Below are 20,172 nucleotides of genomic sequence, written 5' to 3' on the forward strand. Positions count from 1 at the left end.
CTCAGGCTGCTAACGAAAAGGTTGGTAGTTCAAACCCAGCAGTTGCTCCTTGGAAACCCTGTCACACAGTTCTACTCTGTCTTATATGGTTACTATGAGTCAGAACCAACTCAATGGCAATGGGTTTGATTTTTAGGTTTTTTGGTGGGGTTAATATGATCGCATTCAAGGTATGGTGATTAAAGTAGAGCATATTGTTTGTTGTCACAGACTTTAAAGTTCATAGTTTATAGGCATTCAAACCCACAAAATGAAAATAATAATTATGAACTTCTATAACCAAGTCAATGAGATTTTTAAAAAATCAGTTGCAGTTGAGTTGATTCCAACTCATGATGATTACATGTGTGTCAAAGTAGAACTGAGTCCTGTAGGGTTTGCAATGGCTGACTTTTCAGAAGTAGATTACCAGGCTTTTCTGCCAAGTTGCCTCTTGGCAGGCTTGAACTGCCGAACTTTCAGTTAGCAGCCAAGCATGTTCACTGTTTGCATCACCCAGGAACTCCTCATGAGATTTTAGAGTCAGACAAATCTGCTTTATAATCACAACACTGACACAAGTTGAGTGACCTTGGACAAGTGACTCAGCTAAATTTCTCAGAATAATCTTCCTTGCTTGGTAGGATCGTCGTGAGCGTTAAATAATGCCAAAATAGGGCTTGACTCATAATGAAAACTTGATGATAAATGGTAAGAGTCTTCCTTTCTGTTCCTTTTCCTCGCCTTTCCTTAAGTTTATCACACGTTAATGTGCTTCTTTTCTCTCCATCTGAAATAAGATATTTATTTTAGTTTGATCCGGTAGCTCTGTCGTATTCATCCTAATTATCTTACAATTTAGCAATTACTGTAGTCTCTGTGTAGCCTAAAATTAACATACATTTTTACCATTAGCACCTTGTTCAGAAGAAGTCATTTGGAGTAACCCTTGTTTTTCTTTGCTGTGCTGAGAAAGCTGGCAAAGTTAATGATAAGTCTGTTTAATCAATAGAAAATATCTGAAGGCTTTAAAAATTAACAGGAAACAATGATATAATGTAATCTCTTACTTGTGTTTCCTTGTCCCATTTCCTCTAAATGTTTCTTTACCATGTATTTTAAATAAAGCAAGACCTGGCTCATGGGTGGCATCTAATGAATGTTCATTGAATGGAAAGGGAAGGAAATAAATATTTTGATTGTGACCAGAGCCAAGGGCTCCACAATACGCCATTGGTTGATAGACACTAAATAGACCTGAATAGTTTAAATTATCTAGGTTAGAAAACATTCTGCTGCCTGCTTCCCTTATTCATATGAGAAATTACTTAGATTAATTTCTTGGAATAGGAGAAGAGTTAAATTAATTAAAATTATAAGGAGTGGCTGAACAATTTTATGGCATCTTTCATCTATAATCAGTTTTAGTGTTAAAGGGGTCATAAAGATGATATGGCTCAACCTCCTTAATTTATAAATGAGGAAACTGAGGCACTGAGAGCTGAAACAGCTTGCCCCACATGGCTCATCCTATAGTGGCTGAGCTGCAAGAGGAACCCATTTCTGATTTTTTCCATTAGAGCCAGCTCCTAAAGAGACTCGCCCCAGGGCACTTATTTATATTAATACTTCCATCTACTCTATCTCTCAGGGGGCTTACCTACATACATAAACTATACAGCAAGATAAAGGCCATGAATGAGAACATTGCTTTTGGGTCAGAGAAACCTGGGTTCAAATCCCTGCTCTACCACTTACTAGCTGTGTGATCTTGCATAGCTTAATCTAAGTCTGATCAAGTTTTCTTGTTTATAAAGAGGGGATAACACAGTTTTGTCATCTGTAAAGTGAAAGTAATAAACCATAGATTTAGTATTCATGATGAATGTAATAATGTGTATAAAGGATTGCCACCAAGCCAAGCACGTATTAAGCACTCTGTACACATTAACTATTATAAAGTAAATTAGAAGAGAGAAAGTGAATGGGAAACAATATAGGCAAGGAGAGTCGTATATTTTACTAATAGTAGGCCGAAAATTTGGCCCCAAGCTTCCTTTCAGCCAGCATAAAGAAAGACACATGATTAATTACACGGCTCACAGGGAACTTGGATGTATTCATTATATATTTCTGGCCAAACTGTTACTGCCTGCCTCTACCCCCATCTTTGAATTTTAAAACAAGATCTCTTTCTACTAGACACACCCATGTAAGTTTTAGAGACTTGTGGAGTTACAGTGAGGGCTGCCCAGTTTGCTGGAGACTTCTCTGGCATTTCCCACTTCGGGAGCCAGCTCACTGATAACACCTGAGGAGAGAACCCGGCTAAGTGTCCTTCCCTCAGCATGTCCCATTCTTAGGAAGCCCAGGACCCTGAAGGCAGCCAGGGATGAACTTCGGGTCATGGATCTTATTTCCCTCAGCCACATCAGCAACTCGTTAATCACAGGGACCAACCTTATTTCTTGACATACTCATTCATGGCATTGCAAACGTGGTGGATGTTCAGTAAACACTGGTGCTTTGCGGTAATAAACGAATACGTGCCGAAGATGCTGGTATGAGATTTCATGGCCTGGTTGTAACAGAGATTATTTCTATATCAGGCAAGATAGACTTTTCATCCAACTCTGATGACAGCACTCAGTTTTTGAAATGAAAAATAAAGTCCGTATGAACTCTTCTTTGCTGGATACTGATGTGCAACGGCTTGTGTTATTAGATGTCAGAATGAAACATAATGGATTTTCTTAAAGAGAGGGAGAAGTATAATTCTGGTACCTTAGGTATCTTTTGGAATAGGTAGATTAATCAATGTCCTTTCAAGACACATACCTCATTATAACTGTTAAGTCATGGCCAAGGTGAAATGTGGAACGGTCAGGACAAACCCCCCTGCCGTCGTTGAGTCATTTCCGATTCATAGTGACTCAGGATAGCATAATATTTTTAAATCACATATTGTAATTATTGTGAAATGCCTTAAACTTTCTTTAGAAAATATTTGAAGTTGCTAATTTTATATGGTATTCCTCTTTCCCATGTATCTACTAGTTAAGAATCACTTTCTATCTGGATAGCACATTCCCAAACTAATCTCCTTTGAATCTCTCCGTGTTTATCTAAGTTCATAAAATTGGGTGAGAGAGATGTTGGCATTCATTCAAGGCTGTGTTTCTTTGTTGTTTACGATTAAGTACCTCGTTCCAATTTTAATTTACAAGCTAGGAATTCTTTAAATGTTAAACAGGAAAATAAATTAAGAGGTGACTGGGGTTAACTGGGGCTCACACAGAGCCAGGTGATTTGTTGTGTCTCTATTCTCTGCTTAAGCTTGGATTCAAATATGTACTCTGATTTCCTTTGACCAAAGTAATAAGTTCTTGTAACCCTTTCCTTCTTTGCCAGCTTCTTTGCTTTTACCCTGTCAGAAGTCAACATGTCGCTGAAAAATGAGCCCAGAGTAAACACCTCTGCACTGCAGAAAATTGCTGCCGACATGAGCAACCTGATAGAAAATCTAGACACGCGGGAGCTCCACTTTGAGGGAGAGGAGGTGGATTTTGATGTGTCTCCTGGTGATCCCAAGACACATGAAGGTATAGACTAATGATCCGAGGAGAGGAGGGACGGGGGAGACAGTGCATCAGGGTTGGTTGGCAGAGCCCAATTTTGAAATAACCAGCAAGTGAATTGATCTTCCTCTCAGATGTCATTACACTGGGCCGAGATTGTTCCATTAGCTACTTTCTTGTTTTAACACATTATGACTCTTAAAAAGGATCCCGTAAGAGGCCAGTATGCTGTTATCACTTCCTGCAATAACTTTATTTACTTATTTATTTTCTAGTGTCTATTCCTTTCTCTGCTATTTATAACACGCAAGGATTTAAGGAGCCTAATATACAGACGTATCTCTCTGGCTGTCCAATAAAAGTGAAAGTTCTGGAAGTGGAACGCTTTACATCTACAACAAGGGTGAGAGCATTTATGTATTCCGCTTCTGTTTGTCAATATATATGATTGAATACATTGACTTTCATTTCCTTCTGTTTTTTTTAGTTTTGTCTGTTTGTTTGTCTGTCTATCCCTTCCAAGTCCACGTCACCTCTCAAGTTTTGCTTCCTTCCCCATTTAGTCTTTATTTTCATACTTCTCTTTCCGCATTCTGGACAATTGCTTTTTTTTTTTTTTTTTTGGCATTTAAGGCAATTTATTAGTGTAGTGTATTGCAAAGTACCTCCCCTAGTCCTCCTCTGTCCCCAATTTTCTGTTTAATTTGGACTTTTGGAGCATAGCACTCTGGCGGTACAGTGGTTAAGCACTTGGCTGCTAACCAAAAGGTTGGAGGTTTGAACTCACCAGGAGAAAGATGTAGCAGCCTGCTTCTGCAAAGATTACAGCTTTGGAAACCCTATGGGGCATCTCTACCCTGTCTTATAGGGGCACTATGAGTCGTAATTGACTCAACGTCACTGGGATTCTTAGAGCACAGGCATTCAACCTAGAATACCAGGTGTAGGTCAAGGAAGAATTTAGCTGCCCTCACACTTATTTAGCAAGAAAATAATGATGCTAGCAGGCTCTTAAAAGAAATCCAGGATTCTGGATTGGCCAGTCCTGTTAGCGAAGTACTGCTGAGGGAATTCTGCTAGCACACTCTGCCCCTCTGATTTGTTCCTAGTACTCCTTCATGCCCCATTCACATTTTTTCTTTTTGAACACTGGAAATGCTTTGGAATAAAATGTCTTCATCAAGCATAGCTGTACTCTGTAAAATGGAGTGGGCTCAGAGAAGCTGTGAGGGTAGCTACATTTGTGGTTACTGCCTAGATTTCACAGTTATCCAATCTGTTGGATGTGTGAAGTTGCTTCGGGTAAAGCTTTAGCCACAGTGGAATAAAGTCCTTTTGACACCTGCTTCAGGGGAAAATCCAAAATACCTGTTGCTGTCGCGTCAATTCCGACTCAAAGCACGGAATAACTTTCTGTCAGGAGCAGGCTCTGCTTTCCCTTCCTCCTTGTGTTTTGGAGGGTGGAATGGGCTGCCCTGATTTCTGATGGTTTTGCCTAGTGTTCTGTCCCTACATATCTGTGTGTATACTGATCCCCAGTGTACGCCCACCTTGGTGTCCAGCGTGTGCTTTAGGCTCTTCCTGTTCTGAGTTGAGTTCTTGTCTCCCTGATATACCACCGAGCATGACCCATCCAGAGGGGTTTCTAAGATGAACTTTGTGTTTTGATTTTGCCTGCCAGCTCCTTGATTAAGAAGCACTAATGCGTGCATAGGTAGTTAAATGCACAGAATCGAGAGCCAGGCTCCATGGTTTAATTCTTGGTTTTGCTTTGTGTTCTTGGAAAAGTTACATAACCTCTCTGTTTCTCAGTTCCTTCATTTGAATAATAGATAAAATAATGCCTACCTTGTAGGTTTGTTATGAGAATTTAATAATAATGTGCTATACATTATTATTATTGAATATTTTATTGTGTTTTAGGTGAAAGTTTATACATCAAATTAGTTTCCCATTCGATAACTCATACACAGATTGTTCCATGACATTGTCGCCATCCCCGCAATGTGGCAGCACTGTCCCCATTTTCACCCTGCCTTCTCCATTCCCATTCTTCCAGTTTCCCTACCCCTCCTTCCTTCTCATCTTTGCTTTTGGGCAAATATTGCCCGTTTAATCTCTTGAGTTGATTGTTCTAAGGAATACATTCCTCACGGGTGGTATTGTATATTTTATAGGCAAATCTATTATTTGGTTGAAAGGTGACCTCCGGGAACGGCTTCAGTTCCAAGTTAAAAGGGCATCTTGTCTTAGGGCGATAGTCTCAGGGGTTCCTCACTCTATCAGTCCAGTAAGTCTGGCCTTTTTTATAAATTTGAGTTTTGTTCTATATTTTTCTCCCATTCTAACCAGGACCTTCTATTGTGCCCTGGTCAGAGCAGTTAGTAGTGGTAACCGAACACCATCTAGTTCTAGCATCAGGCTAGAGGAGGCTGTGGTTCGTGTGGGCCATCAGTCTTCTGGACTCATTGTTTCTTTGAGTCTTTGGTTTCCTTCACTCTCCTTTGCTCCAGATGGGAGGAGATCAATAGTTGTATCTTAGATGGCTGTTCACAAGCTTTTAAGACCCTAAATGATACTCATCAAACTAGAATGTAGAACATTATAAACTATGTTATGCCAATTGACCAAGATACCCCCTGAAACTATAGTCCTGAGCCTTCAAACCCAGTAACTCAGTCCCACAAGGTGTTTGCATATATCTAGGCAGCTTATGGAGGCAGCTTCCATAACTGTGCTTTACTATGTATAGGATATATATGCAGTACATACAAATACATATATACAGATGCCCACAGCTATACCTATATACGCACATGCATGTACTCTCATACGCCCTCTCACACCTATATACATATCTACCTGTGAAACCACTCACAAATTTTTGGTTGTTGTTACTCTTGTTGCAGAACTGGATATGTTATAGCATTTATTCTTGTATACCTCTCAGTGTCTTCATTTATGTTGGCCACTTTGTGCTGAAGTCCCCCATCTTGTGTAGTGCGTTTCCCTTCATCAGACTTAACACGAGTCTAGCAAGTGATTCTCCCTTCCTCCCCCTCCCATCCCTGGTAACCATCAAATAATGTTGCTTTTGCGTAAACCTAGTCTTGACTTTTTATAAAAGTGGTGTCATATAATATTTGTTCTTTTGTGGTTGACTTATTTCACTCAGCATAATGTCCTCCAGAGTCTTCCATGTTATGTTGTATTGTTATTATTAGGTATCTCCTAAAGTTATTCAGGAGCCCTGGTGGCACAGTGGTTAAGAGATAGGCTGCTAACCAAAAAGGCTGGTAGCTCGAATCCACCAGCCACCCCTTGGAAACTCTATGGGGCAGTTCTACTTTGTCCTATAGGGTCTCTATGAGTCAGAATTGACTCGAGGGCAATGGGTTTGTTTTTGGGTTGAAGTTATTCATGAAGATAAAGCCAACCAGACCAGGGGCTTCTCTTGGCTCATACTCTTCTGTTAGTCAAATGAGCTTGTTTTATTTCTGCTTTAAATCTTGGTCTGTGTGAGAAAACTAAGGATTATCCTTATCCTTCTATAGGGTTGCAATGAGTTGGAATTGACTCAATTGCAACGGGTTTCTTAGTGTTTACTAAGGAATATGAACTATATTCATGCAGTTTGAATGTGATTTCAGGCAGATAAGAATGACACTTATTATAATTTCTGAATATATGCTATGTGCCAGCTCATCAGGAGCCCTGGTGGTACAGTGGTTGAGAGCTCAGGCTGCTAACCAAAGGCCAGCAGTTTGAACCTACCACCTCTTCCTTGGAAACTCTATAGGGCAGTTCTACTCTGTCCTATAGGGTCGCTATGGGTTGAGATTGACTTGATGGCAATGGGCTTGGATGGGCCAGCTCATCACTAGGCACTTCTCTTTTCGGCCTCATGACAACCCACTGAGACAGATGTTATCCACTTCCCCAACCCCCTGGTACTGAAGACCTTCCACTTACTCCTTCAGATCCTTTCTCCACCCTTTTCCACCCTATTGTTTGCCCCTTGAAAATCCGTTGCCCTTGTCCTGTAGCAGGAGATTCGGGTTACCCTGGACTGGCCGTGTCCCTAGACCAAAGGCACCACCCTATCCCAAGGTGGCCCTCTTTGCATCACTCTTTCCTTCTGGTTCCAGCAACTTGTCTTGCCTCTTGTCTCTTCAGGACTAGGGATGGTGACATCTCTGCAATCATGAGTCCCTGTTACTGTCCTCTTCTTTGTGGTCCCCCAGCCCCTGCCACACCTTTGTGGGAAGTACCTTTATTAAAACTCCTCAAATTATTCTATTCCAATTCCCAAAAATTCCAATGCTAGGACCTTATCTGATAGTTGAGTCACTTGGCTGAGGTTTCACAGGTGGTAGACTTTTAAACCTTCAAAACCTTCAAAAAGGACATAATGTACTGTTTGCACTGTATCATTCTGCCTCACAATTGAGGCATTATTCATATGTGAGGAGGGAGAACGCTTAGTTTTACAATGTTTTGTAATTTTTCAGCTCTCTTTGATTGAGAAATAGAAGTCCAGGAAATGTGGCAGCTTGCCTGATGTGTATAATATTTCTTATTTACTTGGCTCATCTTAAATCGAGCTCTTTTCACTCAAATCCAAAGGTCCTGGCCACTCTTGAGTTTTCCTGCATCCTTCTCTGCAAAACATAATGCAGGATGATGACCGTAATGTTGGTCAGGATGAAAGGAAGTATGTAATATTGAACTCCAATTTTCGGCTGCAGCAGCTGTGATGGGTCTTACCTAGAGAGAAAGCAAGTACTAGCTTTGAATATTTACCAGTGGATGGATGCTGGTTTTAAATACACAAGTTGTACTGATTCTCATGCTGTTTTATATACCACCTCTACACACGGTGGTCATGCTTTAAAAGTTTGCAAAGTATGCAACCATCAGGACTGAATGGCAGCCAACCAACTATGGTGCCGGGATGACTCACAGTCACCCAGGGGTTGCTGACACCAGGGCTTGGATAAAGGAGCAGAGTCAGAGACATTTACCCGTCCCAGCCTTCATCACCTATGGCGTCTCAGCCTCCCCGCAGGGACCAGTATCCTCTAGGTGATTCAGAGTGACACTCCCCACATACTCACACACCCTACAGGAGCTTCCTTCAAGATCTCCTGTGTTTTAAAAATACCCTTCCTTCTCATGACAGCCTCTTCTATATCAAAACTCCTATTCCCTAGCTCTGTTAGATCTTCTGAAACAATTCACTAGTCACCCAGGTATATTTGCATTTTGAAAGAAGTATTGAAAAATTTTAAGAGATTCATTTTGGTTAAGTAGTTGGGGAAAATACTTTGTGGATAATTATATTTTCTTTCTTAATTGTCCCTTACCTTCCTGGCCATTGGTGGCTCCTCAAAGAAGTGGTGTGGTGTAGATAAGTCTGGACCATAGAATGTGTTTCAGAAGGAGGAGAAAGGGCATGTAATGTCATTTGTGAAGGGCAAGATATGGTGCAAAGATAGTATTCTTGGCATCCCTTTTCTCCTGCCTCCTTCTAGTCCCTTCCAATTGTCTGTTCATGCCTGTTGGGTGAGATACCTATAGGCTAGTCAGGGCCTTCTTTCATGGTGTTCTTTACCTGCTTTCTGGTTTCTGTTGTGTGTATGTGTGTGAGTGTGTATGTCTAGGGGTATGTGTGTGTGTGCGTGTTTGAGAAGATAGGATTAGTAGGAATTTATGATTCAAAATTTGCGTTATGTACGTTATAACATACTGAAGAAGGTGTTTTTTTTTAATCAGGGATTGAGAAATCCGAAAATTTGAAAAAATGTTTATGTAATTATGCAAAACAAGTAGGTTGGATTTAAGGATATTTTCGTGTTACTTATTAGCTATTGCTCATTGAGAACTTTTGGAATTTGTGTTGTTATCTTAAATACCAACCATTTTTATTTATCACTGTAGGTACCAAGTATCAATGTTTACACTATTGAATTAACACATGGAGAATTTAAGTGGCAAGTTAAGAGGAAATTCAAGCACTTTGAAGAATTTCACAGAGAATTGCTCAAATACAAAGCCTTTATCCGAATCCCAATTCCCACCAGAAGGTAACTGTTTCAATATTAATCATAAAGTTATCTTAGTATACAAATTGGACGGAAAAAATATTTCGTTCATATTATAGGTTAATTTGTACATTGTTGGTAGATATTTTCAATTAAACAGGCTCTTCTAAAAATAAGCCACCTCCTAAAAGGTATTAGGAGAGTCCTGGTTCAAAAAATAATCTAATAACTGTTTGTGTGTGTGTTTTTTTTAGACACACATTCAGAAGACAAAATGTCAAAGGGGAGGAGCCTCGAGAGATGCCAAATTTACCACGTTCATCTGAAACTAGTATTAGAGAAGAACAATTCTTAGGTAGAAGGGTAAGTCCTTTAACTGTTCATTTATTTGCAACACAATCTTTGCAGTGCTATAGGAGCACAGGGAAGCCCTGGTGACACAATGGTTAAAGCACTCGGATGCTAACCAGATGTTGGCAGTTTGGAACCCACCAGCCGCTCTATGGAAGAAAGATGTTACAGTCTGTTTCCATTAAGATTACAGCTTTGAGAACCCCCTGGGGCAGTTCTTCTCTGTACTACTGGGTTGATACGTGTCAGAATCGACTCGAAGACAACGAGTTAAGTTTGGTTTAGAAACATAGCACATAAGCAGGGGTGAGGCAGATCTGACCACAACTTCTCTCATCTACTGATGGATCACCCAGGCTGGCTTAGCTGGTTTAGCTTCTCTGGAGCTAGGTTAGTCATCTCCTTCTTTCCTAAGCCATTTTGGATGGAGCCTTGGAAGGTTACATTTTCCCAGAAGAGGAGTTATGTTATGAAGAAGCTATGTTCCTGCAGGAAACTCTCTAGGCCAATTGTGAGTCAAAAATTGAGCTCATCTTTATGAGTTTTGAGAACTACTCTTTAAAATTACATATTTCCTTACTTTTACTTTATTATTTATGGTAAGACCAAAACTAAACCCATTGCTGTTGAGTCAATTCCAACTCATAGCGATGCAATAGGACAGAGTAGAACTGCCCCATAGGGTTTCTAAGGAGTGGCTGGTAGATTTGAACTGCTGACCTTTTGGTTAGCAGCTGAGCTCTTAAGCAAAACAATAAGACAGAGTAGAACTGCCCCGTAGGGTTTCCAAGGAGTGGCTGGTGGATTTGAACTGCTGACCTTTTGGTTAGCAGTCGATTTCTTAACCACTGAACCACCAGGGCTCCATTATTTGTCATAGCTTATTCTAAATAAGTGTAAAATCTCATTTTTAAACTGTGGATGGGCCAAGACAGGGTTCGAGAGGAGCAGAACAGAGGGCAGATGTGTATGAGAGGAAACTCAGGAGGAGGGAAATCTTTGCCCTCTCCGCTTCAGTGACACAGTGCTACAGACATTGGGAGGTTAAATTTTTTTACTAGAAAATTAGCGAAGAAACATCAGTTCTGTTTTAGAATCAGAAAATTGTTCTGCACTGGAGGGGATGTTTTGGTTTCTCCTTGGTAGTTATCATCTTGCTTAAAATCTTTTTAGGGACCTGGCCTAAATATTTTCTAAGATAACCCCGACATGTAAAATTCTACAGTTTTATGTTACTCTGTGTACATATGAGTCTGGTTGACAAGGATAATCTATGGCCATTAACCCTTAATGATTTTGCAAAAGAGATGTAGTAGCATAGGCCAAATGATTGCCATGTGCTTTTCCATTGCCTCCAAGTCTAAGAAACACATCACCCCCAAACCCCCATTTTAACATATTTGAAATCAGGGCACATATTTACTGGGTAAGTCTTTTTTTTTTTTTGGTCTGAAAAGCTGCTGATCAGTTTGTAAATTCAGTGTTAGAATTGAGGAAATACAGGTGTTTGGTAATTTCAACAAATGCTTTAAAATACCTACTATGGGCAAGCACTATGCTAATAGCTATGGAAGAGAAAAAGAAACGTAAGGCCCAGGCTCTGTATTTAAGCAGTTTATGGACTACCTAAGCATGTGAAGGAAACCCTGGTGGCATAGTGGTTAAGTGCTATGGCTGCTAACCAGAAAGTCGGCAGTTCAGATCCGTCAGGCGCTCCTTGGAAACTCTATAGGGCAGATCTACTCTGTCCTACAGGGTCGCTATGAGTCAGAATTGACTGGATGGCAATGGGTTTGGTTTGGTTTTTTTTTTCAAGCATGCGGAAAGTTGAATAGCAAAAAGAGATTGAAATGGTGGTTCAAGGGAACTATGGAAATAATGCCTTCACGCTATTCCAGATTCCTTGCCCAGTGATACTGTGAAGAAACAAGTGAGTAACTTGTAAAATGAGAATGAAGTGATGATCACAGCACATCATTGTTGCTGTTTACATTTGGCGATAAGTATGACCATGTTACCATTTGTCTAATATCTGCCTTATAGAAACAACTGGAAGATTACTTGACGAAGCTACTGAAGATGCCCATGTATAGAAACTATCATGCGACAGTAAGTGCTTTTCAGTGATTTAAATTTTGAAGTTATTTGTAAAACAAATTGTCAGCTAAAATGTGGATCATTTTATGACCCCAAGTGTTGGTATCCACTTCTGCATTTTTCTTTTGGTTAAAGCAAATGGATATAACGTTGATTTGACTTCCAGGATCCAGTTTGTGGTGATATAATACTTTTTTTTAAATATTAGATGTAACTTAATATGTCTGTAACAGTAGATTTCAATGAATTTGAGATGATAACACAGGCTAGATTATCTAGAAATCAGCCTTCTTTCTTCAGGCTTCCTGAATAATATCAAAATGCATTCCTAGCCCTGAAGAAAAAAATTTGAGTAGTAAGTGATGAAAACAGTTAAGCAGAATTGAATACCCAAAGATTATATGTAGCACACTGTGATTACCATCTGAGTGGACTGCGATGCTTATAAAAGGCCTGTCTTTTCATGGGAAAAGTTAGAAGCATGGGAAAAGTTAAAGAGGGAAAATCTCTTGGGAAAACAGAAAAGAGGCGAGAGGTGGAGGGGCCTAACCACAGAGATTAGGTTTGAGGGCAGCAGCCTGCAGCCAGACAGCAGAGGGAGTGGGCTTTACAGAAGGGGTCAGGAAACAGTGAGTTCCACCATCTTAGAGGCCCTTGAAAGTGGGTTGTTTTTAAAGGGTTAAACCTCAAATATCCAGACATCTGGATTATTGAGAATGCACTGGATTATCATATTTTATTTCTCTGGGTGTATAAAAATTGTATTGCTGTAGAGGTTGTACCTATGTATGTGACGTACGTGAAGAACTTGACAGTGGGCGCAGTTGTCATTTGGCCTCTGGTTTACAGAACACCATCACATAAACACATCTGTCTATTTAGGACAGGAAGCAAGAGAAGCTTAAGTCTGCTGAGTTTCTCAGTGACTTGTGCCCTCAGCTACCCATCATCCTGTATTACTTGGAGGTTGGGCATGCATCCAGCTAGTCCCCTTTACACACAGCTGACCAGGGCCACCACTGCCTGCCTTTGGCAGCAGCGCTCACTATGAGGGTCAGTGCACTTAAGGAGTGTCTATGGCTTCATAACTGTGGAGAAGAGCTTTCTCAGAGAAACCAGCAATTTGGGTTCAGCCCGAGGATCTTAAGAGAAGGATGATGGGAGGGATTTCTTCCCTTCTAGGACTGAGAACATGCATTGTTGAGAGAACGTAACGAATAAGGATATTGCTGCTGTTATTACTAAAAATGTTGCCATTTGTTGTGTCCTCTGAAATCAGACATACTGTCTTCTTAAATAGAAAACAATTTAAGTGTGAACCAGTACCAGCATGAAATAATTTTCCATTTCTTTTACTTTTCTGCCTGCCTGTGACTTTACTATTTCTTTTGGCTTTAGAACAGTGCTTGGTGGGTTTTGTCTTCTGTTTTCCATATACATTATTACATTTTGGATTCTAACGTTGGTTAAAGAATGTTTAAATTTCTTAAAGGTCAACTTTAACTACTTTTCCAGTTGTAAAAGTCTTTTCAAAGTCGAGCCATATTGTAGTTAGAAATTCCAGAATGCCTTGTAAATATTTCTGTAGGAATGGAAAACCCAGTTAGCAACTGTTTAAATATATTTTTGTCTGCATATTTGATGACTATTTAGAGTTTCCATCATAACGATAAATTTTCTAAAATGATATAAGCATAGTATACAATTTGATCTAAATTCTCTACATTATTTTCCTTTCCTGCTAAATATAATCTGGCCTAGAGACAAGATATACAGGCGTCTACCTCCTATTTGTGAAACTAGATTGGCATCTATGTATTTCCCTTGATAATTGTGAGAAACATTAAAAATCCTGTCTGTAAAAAGCATATTAAGAGTTATTTTTATATGTGTACATATAATTAATTTATAATTTTTAAAGTGTAAAGCAACATTATTTTAAATAGGATTCTTAAGCCATGTTCGTGCCCATTCCAAAGAAAGGTGATCCAACAGAATGTAGAAATTATCAAATATCATTAACATCACATGCAAGTAAAATTTTGCTGAAGATAATTCAAAAATGGTTGCAGCAGTATGTTGACAAGGACTGCCAGAAATTCAAGTTAGATTCAGAAGAGAACATGGAACAAGAGGTTTCATTGCTGATGTCAGATGGATCTTGGCTGAAAGCAGAGAATGCCAGAAAGATGTTTACCTGTGTTTTATTGATTATGCAAAGGCATTCAACTGTGTGGATCATAACAAAATATGGATAACATTGCGAAGAATGGGAATTCTAGAACACTTAATTGTGCTCATGAGGAACCTGTAGATAGACCAAGAGGCAGTCGTTCGAACAGAACAAGGGGATACTGCATGGTTTAAAATCAGGCAAGGTGTCAGTCAGGGTTGTATAATTTCACCAAACTTATTCAGTCTGTACTCTGAATTAATACTCTGAGAAGATGGACTATATGAAGAAGAACATAGCATTGGGATTGGAGGAAGGCTCGTTAACAACCTGCAATATGCAGATGACACAACCTTACTTCCTGAAAGTGAAGAGGACTTCAAGCACTTACTGATGAAGATCAAAGACTACAGCCTTCGGTATGGATTACACCTCAACATAAAGAGAACGGAAATCCTCACAACCAGACCAATAAGCAACATCATGATGAACGAAGAAAATATTGAAGTTGTAAAGAATTTCATTGACAAAGATTTCATGGAAGCAGCAGTGAAGAAATCAAACGACATATTGCATTGAGTAAATCTTCTGCAAAAGACCTCTTTAAAGAGTTTGAAAGCAGAGATGTCACTTTGAGGACTAAGGTGGGCTTGACCTAAACCATGGTACTTTCATTCACTTCATATGCATGCAAAAGCTGGATAATGAGTAAGGAAGACTGAAGGAGAATTGATGCTTTTGAATTATGGTATTGGAAAAGAATATTGAATATACCGTGGACTGTTAGAAGAATGAACCAGTCTGTCTTGAAAGAAGTACAACTAGAATACTTCTTAGAAGCAAGGATGGCGAGACTTCGTCCACATACTTTGGACATATTATTAAGAGGGACCAGTCCTTGGAGAAGGACACCATGCCTGGTACAGACTCAGTGAAAAAGAGGAAGACCCTCAACGAGATGGATTGAGACAGTGGCTGAAACAATGGGCTCAAACAGCAATGATTGTGAGGATAGCACAGGACTGGGCAATGTTTCGTCCTGTTGTACATAGGGTCAGTATGAGTTGGAACTGACTCCGTGGCACCTAACAGCAACAACAAGCCAATAGAATTATGGGTCATGGATCAAGGAACCACATAGGATCACGTCCCTAATTTTAATGTCTATCCAGATCTTTATTTGGAATCCATATTTTTAGCAAATAGCCCAGGTATTTATCATCAAGAGCTTGCGGAACTTTGCTAAACTAGAATGTTATGGTCAGGTTAGAAATGTCTTGGTTATTCTGGACCACTTTAAAAAGTAGAAATAGATACTGTCATGATATCTGTGTAATAGGATTTATCCAAAGGGAAATGTGTTTAGGCTTCAAAGCATTAGCCCTTTAATTTTCTTAAATGGCTTTTGAAGCTAGACATGGACAGCTCTTTTTTATAGAATTGTTGGTTGTGTTGGTATTCAGACTCCTCTAAGATTATGAGGACTTCCTTTGTTTTTATTCCTTTTTTCCTCCTCTGGCTCTGAAAAACAGATGGTCTTAGTGTTTCAGTGGATTCAGTTTTCTCGAAGATTATCAGTAATTCATTCAGTTTTCTTTACGCATTTGTAGAATGGGGACAAATGTATTTGACCTCTTCTCTAGGCATAACGAAGCCCTGGTGGCACAGTGCTTAAGAGCTTGACTGCTAACCAAATATTGGCAATTCGAATCCACTAGCTGCTTCTTGGAAACCCTATGGGGCGGTTCCACTCTGTCCTGTAGGGTCGCTATGAGTCAGAATTGACTGGACGGCAGTGGGTTTGGTTTGTTTTCTAGGCTTAAATGTGTGAAAAAAAAATTAATATGTAACTCAGTTGTACAATAACATATAAAATCCCAAACAAGAATTTTTTGTGTGTTCTAATATTGCATTTTTTTTTTTTTTTTTTTTAATATTGCATTAGTGCTGGTTGTGGTATGGGCATTCTAACTAATAACTGGAAAATGCTTTTCTTCCAGGGAACCGAAAGGAGGAGAATTGTTGTTGTTGTTGTTAGGTGCCATCAAGTCAATTTCAACTCATAGTGATCCTGTGCACAACCGAACAAAACACTGCCCAGCCCTGCACCATCCTCACAGTTGTTGCTATGCTTGTGCCATTGTTGCAGCCACTGTGTCAATCCATTTCATTGAGGGTCTTCCACTTTTTCACTGACCCTCTACTTTACCAAGAATGATATCCTTCTCCAGGGACTGATCCCTCCTGATAACATGTCCAAAGTATGTGGGATGTAGTCTAGCCATCCTTGCCTCCAAGGAGTATTCTGGTTGTACTTCTTCCAAGACAGATTTGTTCGTTCTTCTGGCAGTCCATGGTATACTCAATATTCTTCGCCAACACCACAACTCAAAGGCATCAATTCTTCTTTGGTCTCCTTATTCATTGCCCAGTTTTCGCATACATATGAGGGGATTGAAAACACCATGGCTTGGGTCAGGCGCACCTTAGTCCTCAAGGTGACATCTTTGCTTTTCAACACTTTAAAGAAGTCTTTTGCAGCACATTTACTCAAAATGTGTCTTTTGATTTCTTGACTGCTGCTTCCATGGATGTTGATTGTGAATCCAAGTAAAATGAAATTCTTGACAACCTCAATCTTTTCTCCATTCGTCATGATGTTACTTATTGGTCCAGTTGTGAGGGTTTTTATTTTCTTTAAGTTGAGGTATGATCCATACTGTAGGCTGTGGTCTTTGATCTTCATCAATAAGTGCTTCAAGTGCTCTTCGCTTTCAGCATGCAAGGTTGTATCATCTATATAACGTAGGTTGTTAATGAGTTTTCCTCTAATCCTGATGCCTCATTCTTCTTCAGATAGTCTGGCTTCTCGGATTATTTGCTCAGCATACAGGTTGAATAGATATGGTGAAAGGATACAACCCTGACATACACCTTTCCTGACTTTAAACCACGCAGTATCCCCTTGTTCTGTTGAAACAACTGTCTCTTGATCCATGGACAGATTCCTCATGAGTACAATTAAGTGTTTCGGAATTCCCATTCTCCACAATGTAATCCATAATTTGTTATGGTACACAGAGGCGAATGCCTTAGCATAGTCAATAAAACACAGGTAAACATCTTTATGGTATTCTCTGCTTTCAGCCAGGATCCATCTGACATCAGCAATGATACCCATTTTTTTCTTTCTGAAAATTAAAATCTAAAAATGGAACAAAATGCACAATTTCTAAGAGATAGGTTCTAAGTTAATACGATGATATATCTAACTTCAAGTAAATGATTTAACTTCTGGAACTCAGATTCCTTATCTCCAAGATGATGATTAACTTGAAATCGTGGGTAACTCATCCCACAGATCAATGAAACTGAGTTCACCCCTTCTTGTTTTGTGTGATGAATAACTTTAGCTTGAGGGGAAGTGTAGGTAAAGAATAAAGGTGTACAGTTTTTTTGCCTTCCCAACAGAGAAGAGCTGCACTGATTTGGAAAACTGCATGTACAAATTAAAGGAAGTGTCATTATTCCAATTCATAGTAACACTAGAGGACAGAGTAGAACTGCCCCATAAGGTTTCCAAGGCTGTAAATCTTTACGGAAGCAGACTGACACATAGTTCTCCTGCTGAATGGCCAGTGAGTTCAAACCCCTGACCTTTATGGTTAGCAATCGAGCACTTAACCATTGCACCATCAGGGCTCCCATGAGTCAGAATCAACTGGAAGGGCAGTGGGTTTGGTTTTTGCTCAAATGGAGAATGCGAGTCTTATCATTGAAGACACACTGAGAAGTTTAGACAATATAATCTCACTAAATTTAAAATTTTATTAATTAGTTTTGTCTCTCAATTGACCTAGACACGTTTGCTTTCATTTGATAAAGATGTATTAGAACAACATTTACTTTCAGAGATTCTCCCCTCCCCCCTATAATAAGGCTTTTTCTTCCTTAAATGCCGTCCTTAAACTCTACTAAACCATTAGGATAAATCTAAATTTCATATTAATATACAATTTTAATCTTCTGCATTACTAATATGTAGTTTTAAATTTGGATGAAGTCTTTACACTCAGCAGTTTTGTTATGACATTCTGAAGTTGTGATCTCTGAAATTATCTTAAAGACTATTTCTGTTGTCATCTATTTGTCATCTGTGTTGTGTGACTAAGAAAATATCCAGGTATTAGATGAGTGATTTCCTGACTTTGATTTTTACTTTTCATTTCTTATTCTTCCAGTCACAATTGTTCTGTGACTTTGCATAAATTAGTTACACCTCTGTAGTAGTTCCTTCAAGTGTAACTTAGGATTGACATTTTCTGTCTGCTCCTGAGAGATAAAATAAGAAGTCATGGTTTAGGATTTTAAAACATTTTGGATTCTATAGTTGGCAGTCTGCGGTGTCATTTTTTATAACCCATGGGTTACTACATTTTCCAATTAGAAAGCATTCCTACAAATCAGATAAAAATTTGATGGTACTGAATCATGTTTTATCAGCAATGAAACTAAAGACCTTGACTTTTAAAATCCTCATCAAAAACAAAAATTCTGTGTAGATATGTTTGATTTGGGGTTTTTAAGGACATTTAAGTCCTTTGGAATTTTAAAGGCCTACTTTCTGTAAAAGCTCAATCTCATCAGCCAGAACAAGGCCGACTGTGGAACAGACCATCAATTGCTCATATGCAAGTTCAAGCTGAAACTGAAGAAAATCAGGGCAAGTGAACGAGAGCCAAAATATGACCTTGAGTATATCCCACCTGAATTTAGAGACCATCTGAAGAATAAATTTGACGCATTGAACACTAGTGACCGCAAACCAGACGAGTTGTGGAATGACATCAAGGACATCATCCATGAAGAAAGCAAGAGGTCACTGAAAAGACAGGAAAGAAAGAAGAGACCAAGATGGATGTCAGAGGAGACTCTGAAACTTGCTCTTAAGCGTTGAGCAGCTAAAGCAAAAGGAAGAATTGATGAAGTAAAAGAACTGAACAGATTTCAAAGGGCGGCTCGAGAAGACAAAGTATTATAATGACAAGTGCAGAGAGCTAGAGATGGAAAACCAAAAGGGAAGAACACGCTCAGCGTTTCTCAAGCTGAAAGAACTGAAGAAAAAATTCAAGCCTCAAGTTGCAATAGTGAAGTATTCTATGGGGAAAATATTAAACAACGCAGGAAGCATCAAAAGAAGATGGAAGGAATACACAGAGTCATTATACCAAAAGGAATTAGTCGATATTCAACCATTTCAAGAGGTGGCATATGATCAGGAACCGATGGTACTGAAGGAAGAAGTCCAAGCTGCTCAGAAGGCATTGGCGAAAAACAAGGGTCCAAGAATCGATGGAATAGCAATTGAGATGTTTCAACTAACAGATGGTGTTGAGGTTATCAACTTTGGTGTGACCTGATTCTGAATCTATCCCTTGCTAATTATGTGATCTTGGACAGTTTATTCAAATTCTCTAAACCAGAGATCAGCAAACTATGGCCCTCCAACCAAACCCAGCCCACTGCCTGTTTTTGTGTGGCCCACAAGGATAGTTTTATATTTTTAAATGATTGAAAAAAAATCAAAAGAACACTATTTAATGACACATGATAATTTTATGAAATTCATATTTTGGTACCCCAAAATAAAGTTTTCTTGGAACATAGCCATGCTCCTTCATTTATACATTATTATCTATGGTGGCTTTTGTACTACAGGGGTAGAGCCTAGTAGTTGTGACAGAGACTATGTGTTCCACAAAGCCTAAAATATTTACTCTCTGGCTCTTTACCGAAAATATTCGCTTAACCCCACTCTAAAACTAAGTTTCCTCTTCTATACAGTGGAAATAATAGCACCTACTTCAAAGTAAAAAAATAAATAAATAAAAATTTACTTCAAAGAGGTTTGAGATAATGCATGAAAAATGCTTAACATAGTGGCAACACA

General features: G+C 39.2%; 1 protein-coding gene across 4 annotated transcripts in view; it reads left to right on the top strand.

Moving 5' to 3' along the window:
* The window catches only part of PLD1 (phospholipase D1), a 227,897-nt gene that overhangs the window by 78,991 nt on the left and 128,734 nt on the right, over positions 1–20,172 (top strand). For all 4 annotated transcript variants that reach the window (XM_049867117.1, XM_049867115.1, XM_049867116.1 and 1 more), the window contains 5 exons: positions 3,391–3,581; positions 3,833–3,960; positions 9,498–9,643; positions 9,856–9,964; positions 11,996–12,061. In XM_049867117.1, coding sequence (XP_049723074.1) covers positions 3,422–3,581; positions 3,833–3,960; positions 9,498–9,643; positions 9,856–9,964; positions 11,996–12,061 — 609 coding nt within the window. In that variant the 5' untranslated portion in view covers positions 3,391–3,421. The remainder of the gene's footprint in view (positions 1–3,390; positions 3,582–3,832; positions 3,961–9,497; positions 9,644–9,855; positions 9,965–11,995; positions 12,062–20,172) is intronic.

This window comes from Elephas maximus, chromosome 23 (genome assembly GCF_024166365.1).
Source record: "Elephas maximus indicus isolate mEleMax1 chromosome 23, mEleMax1 primary haplotype, whole genome shotgun sequence".
Taxonomy (NCBI): Eukaryota; Metazoa; Chordata; class Mammalia; order Proboscidea; family Elephantidae; genus Elephas; species Elephas maximus.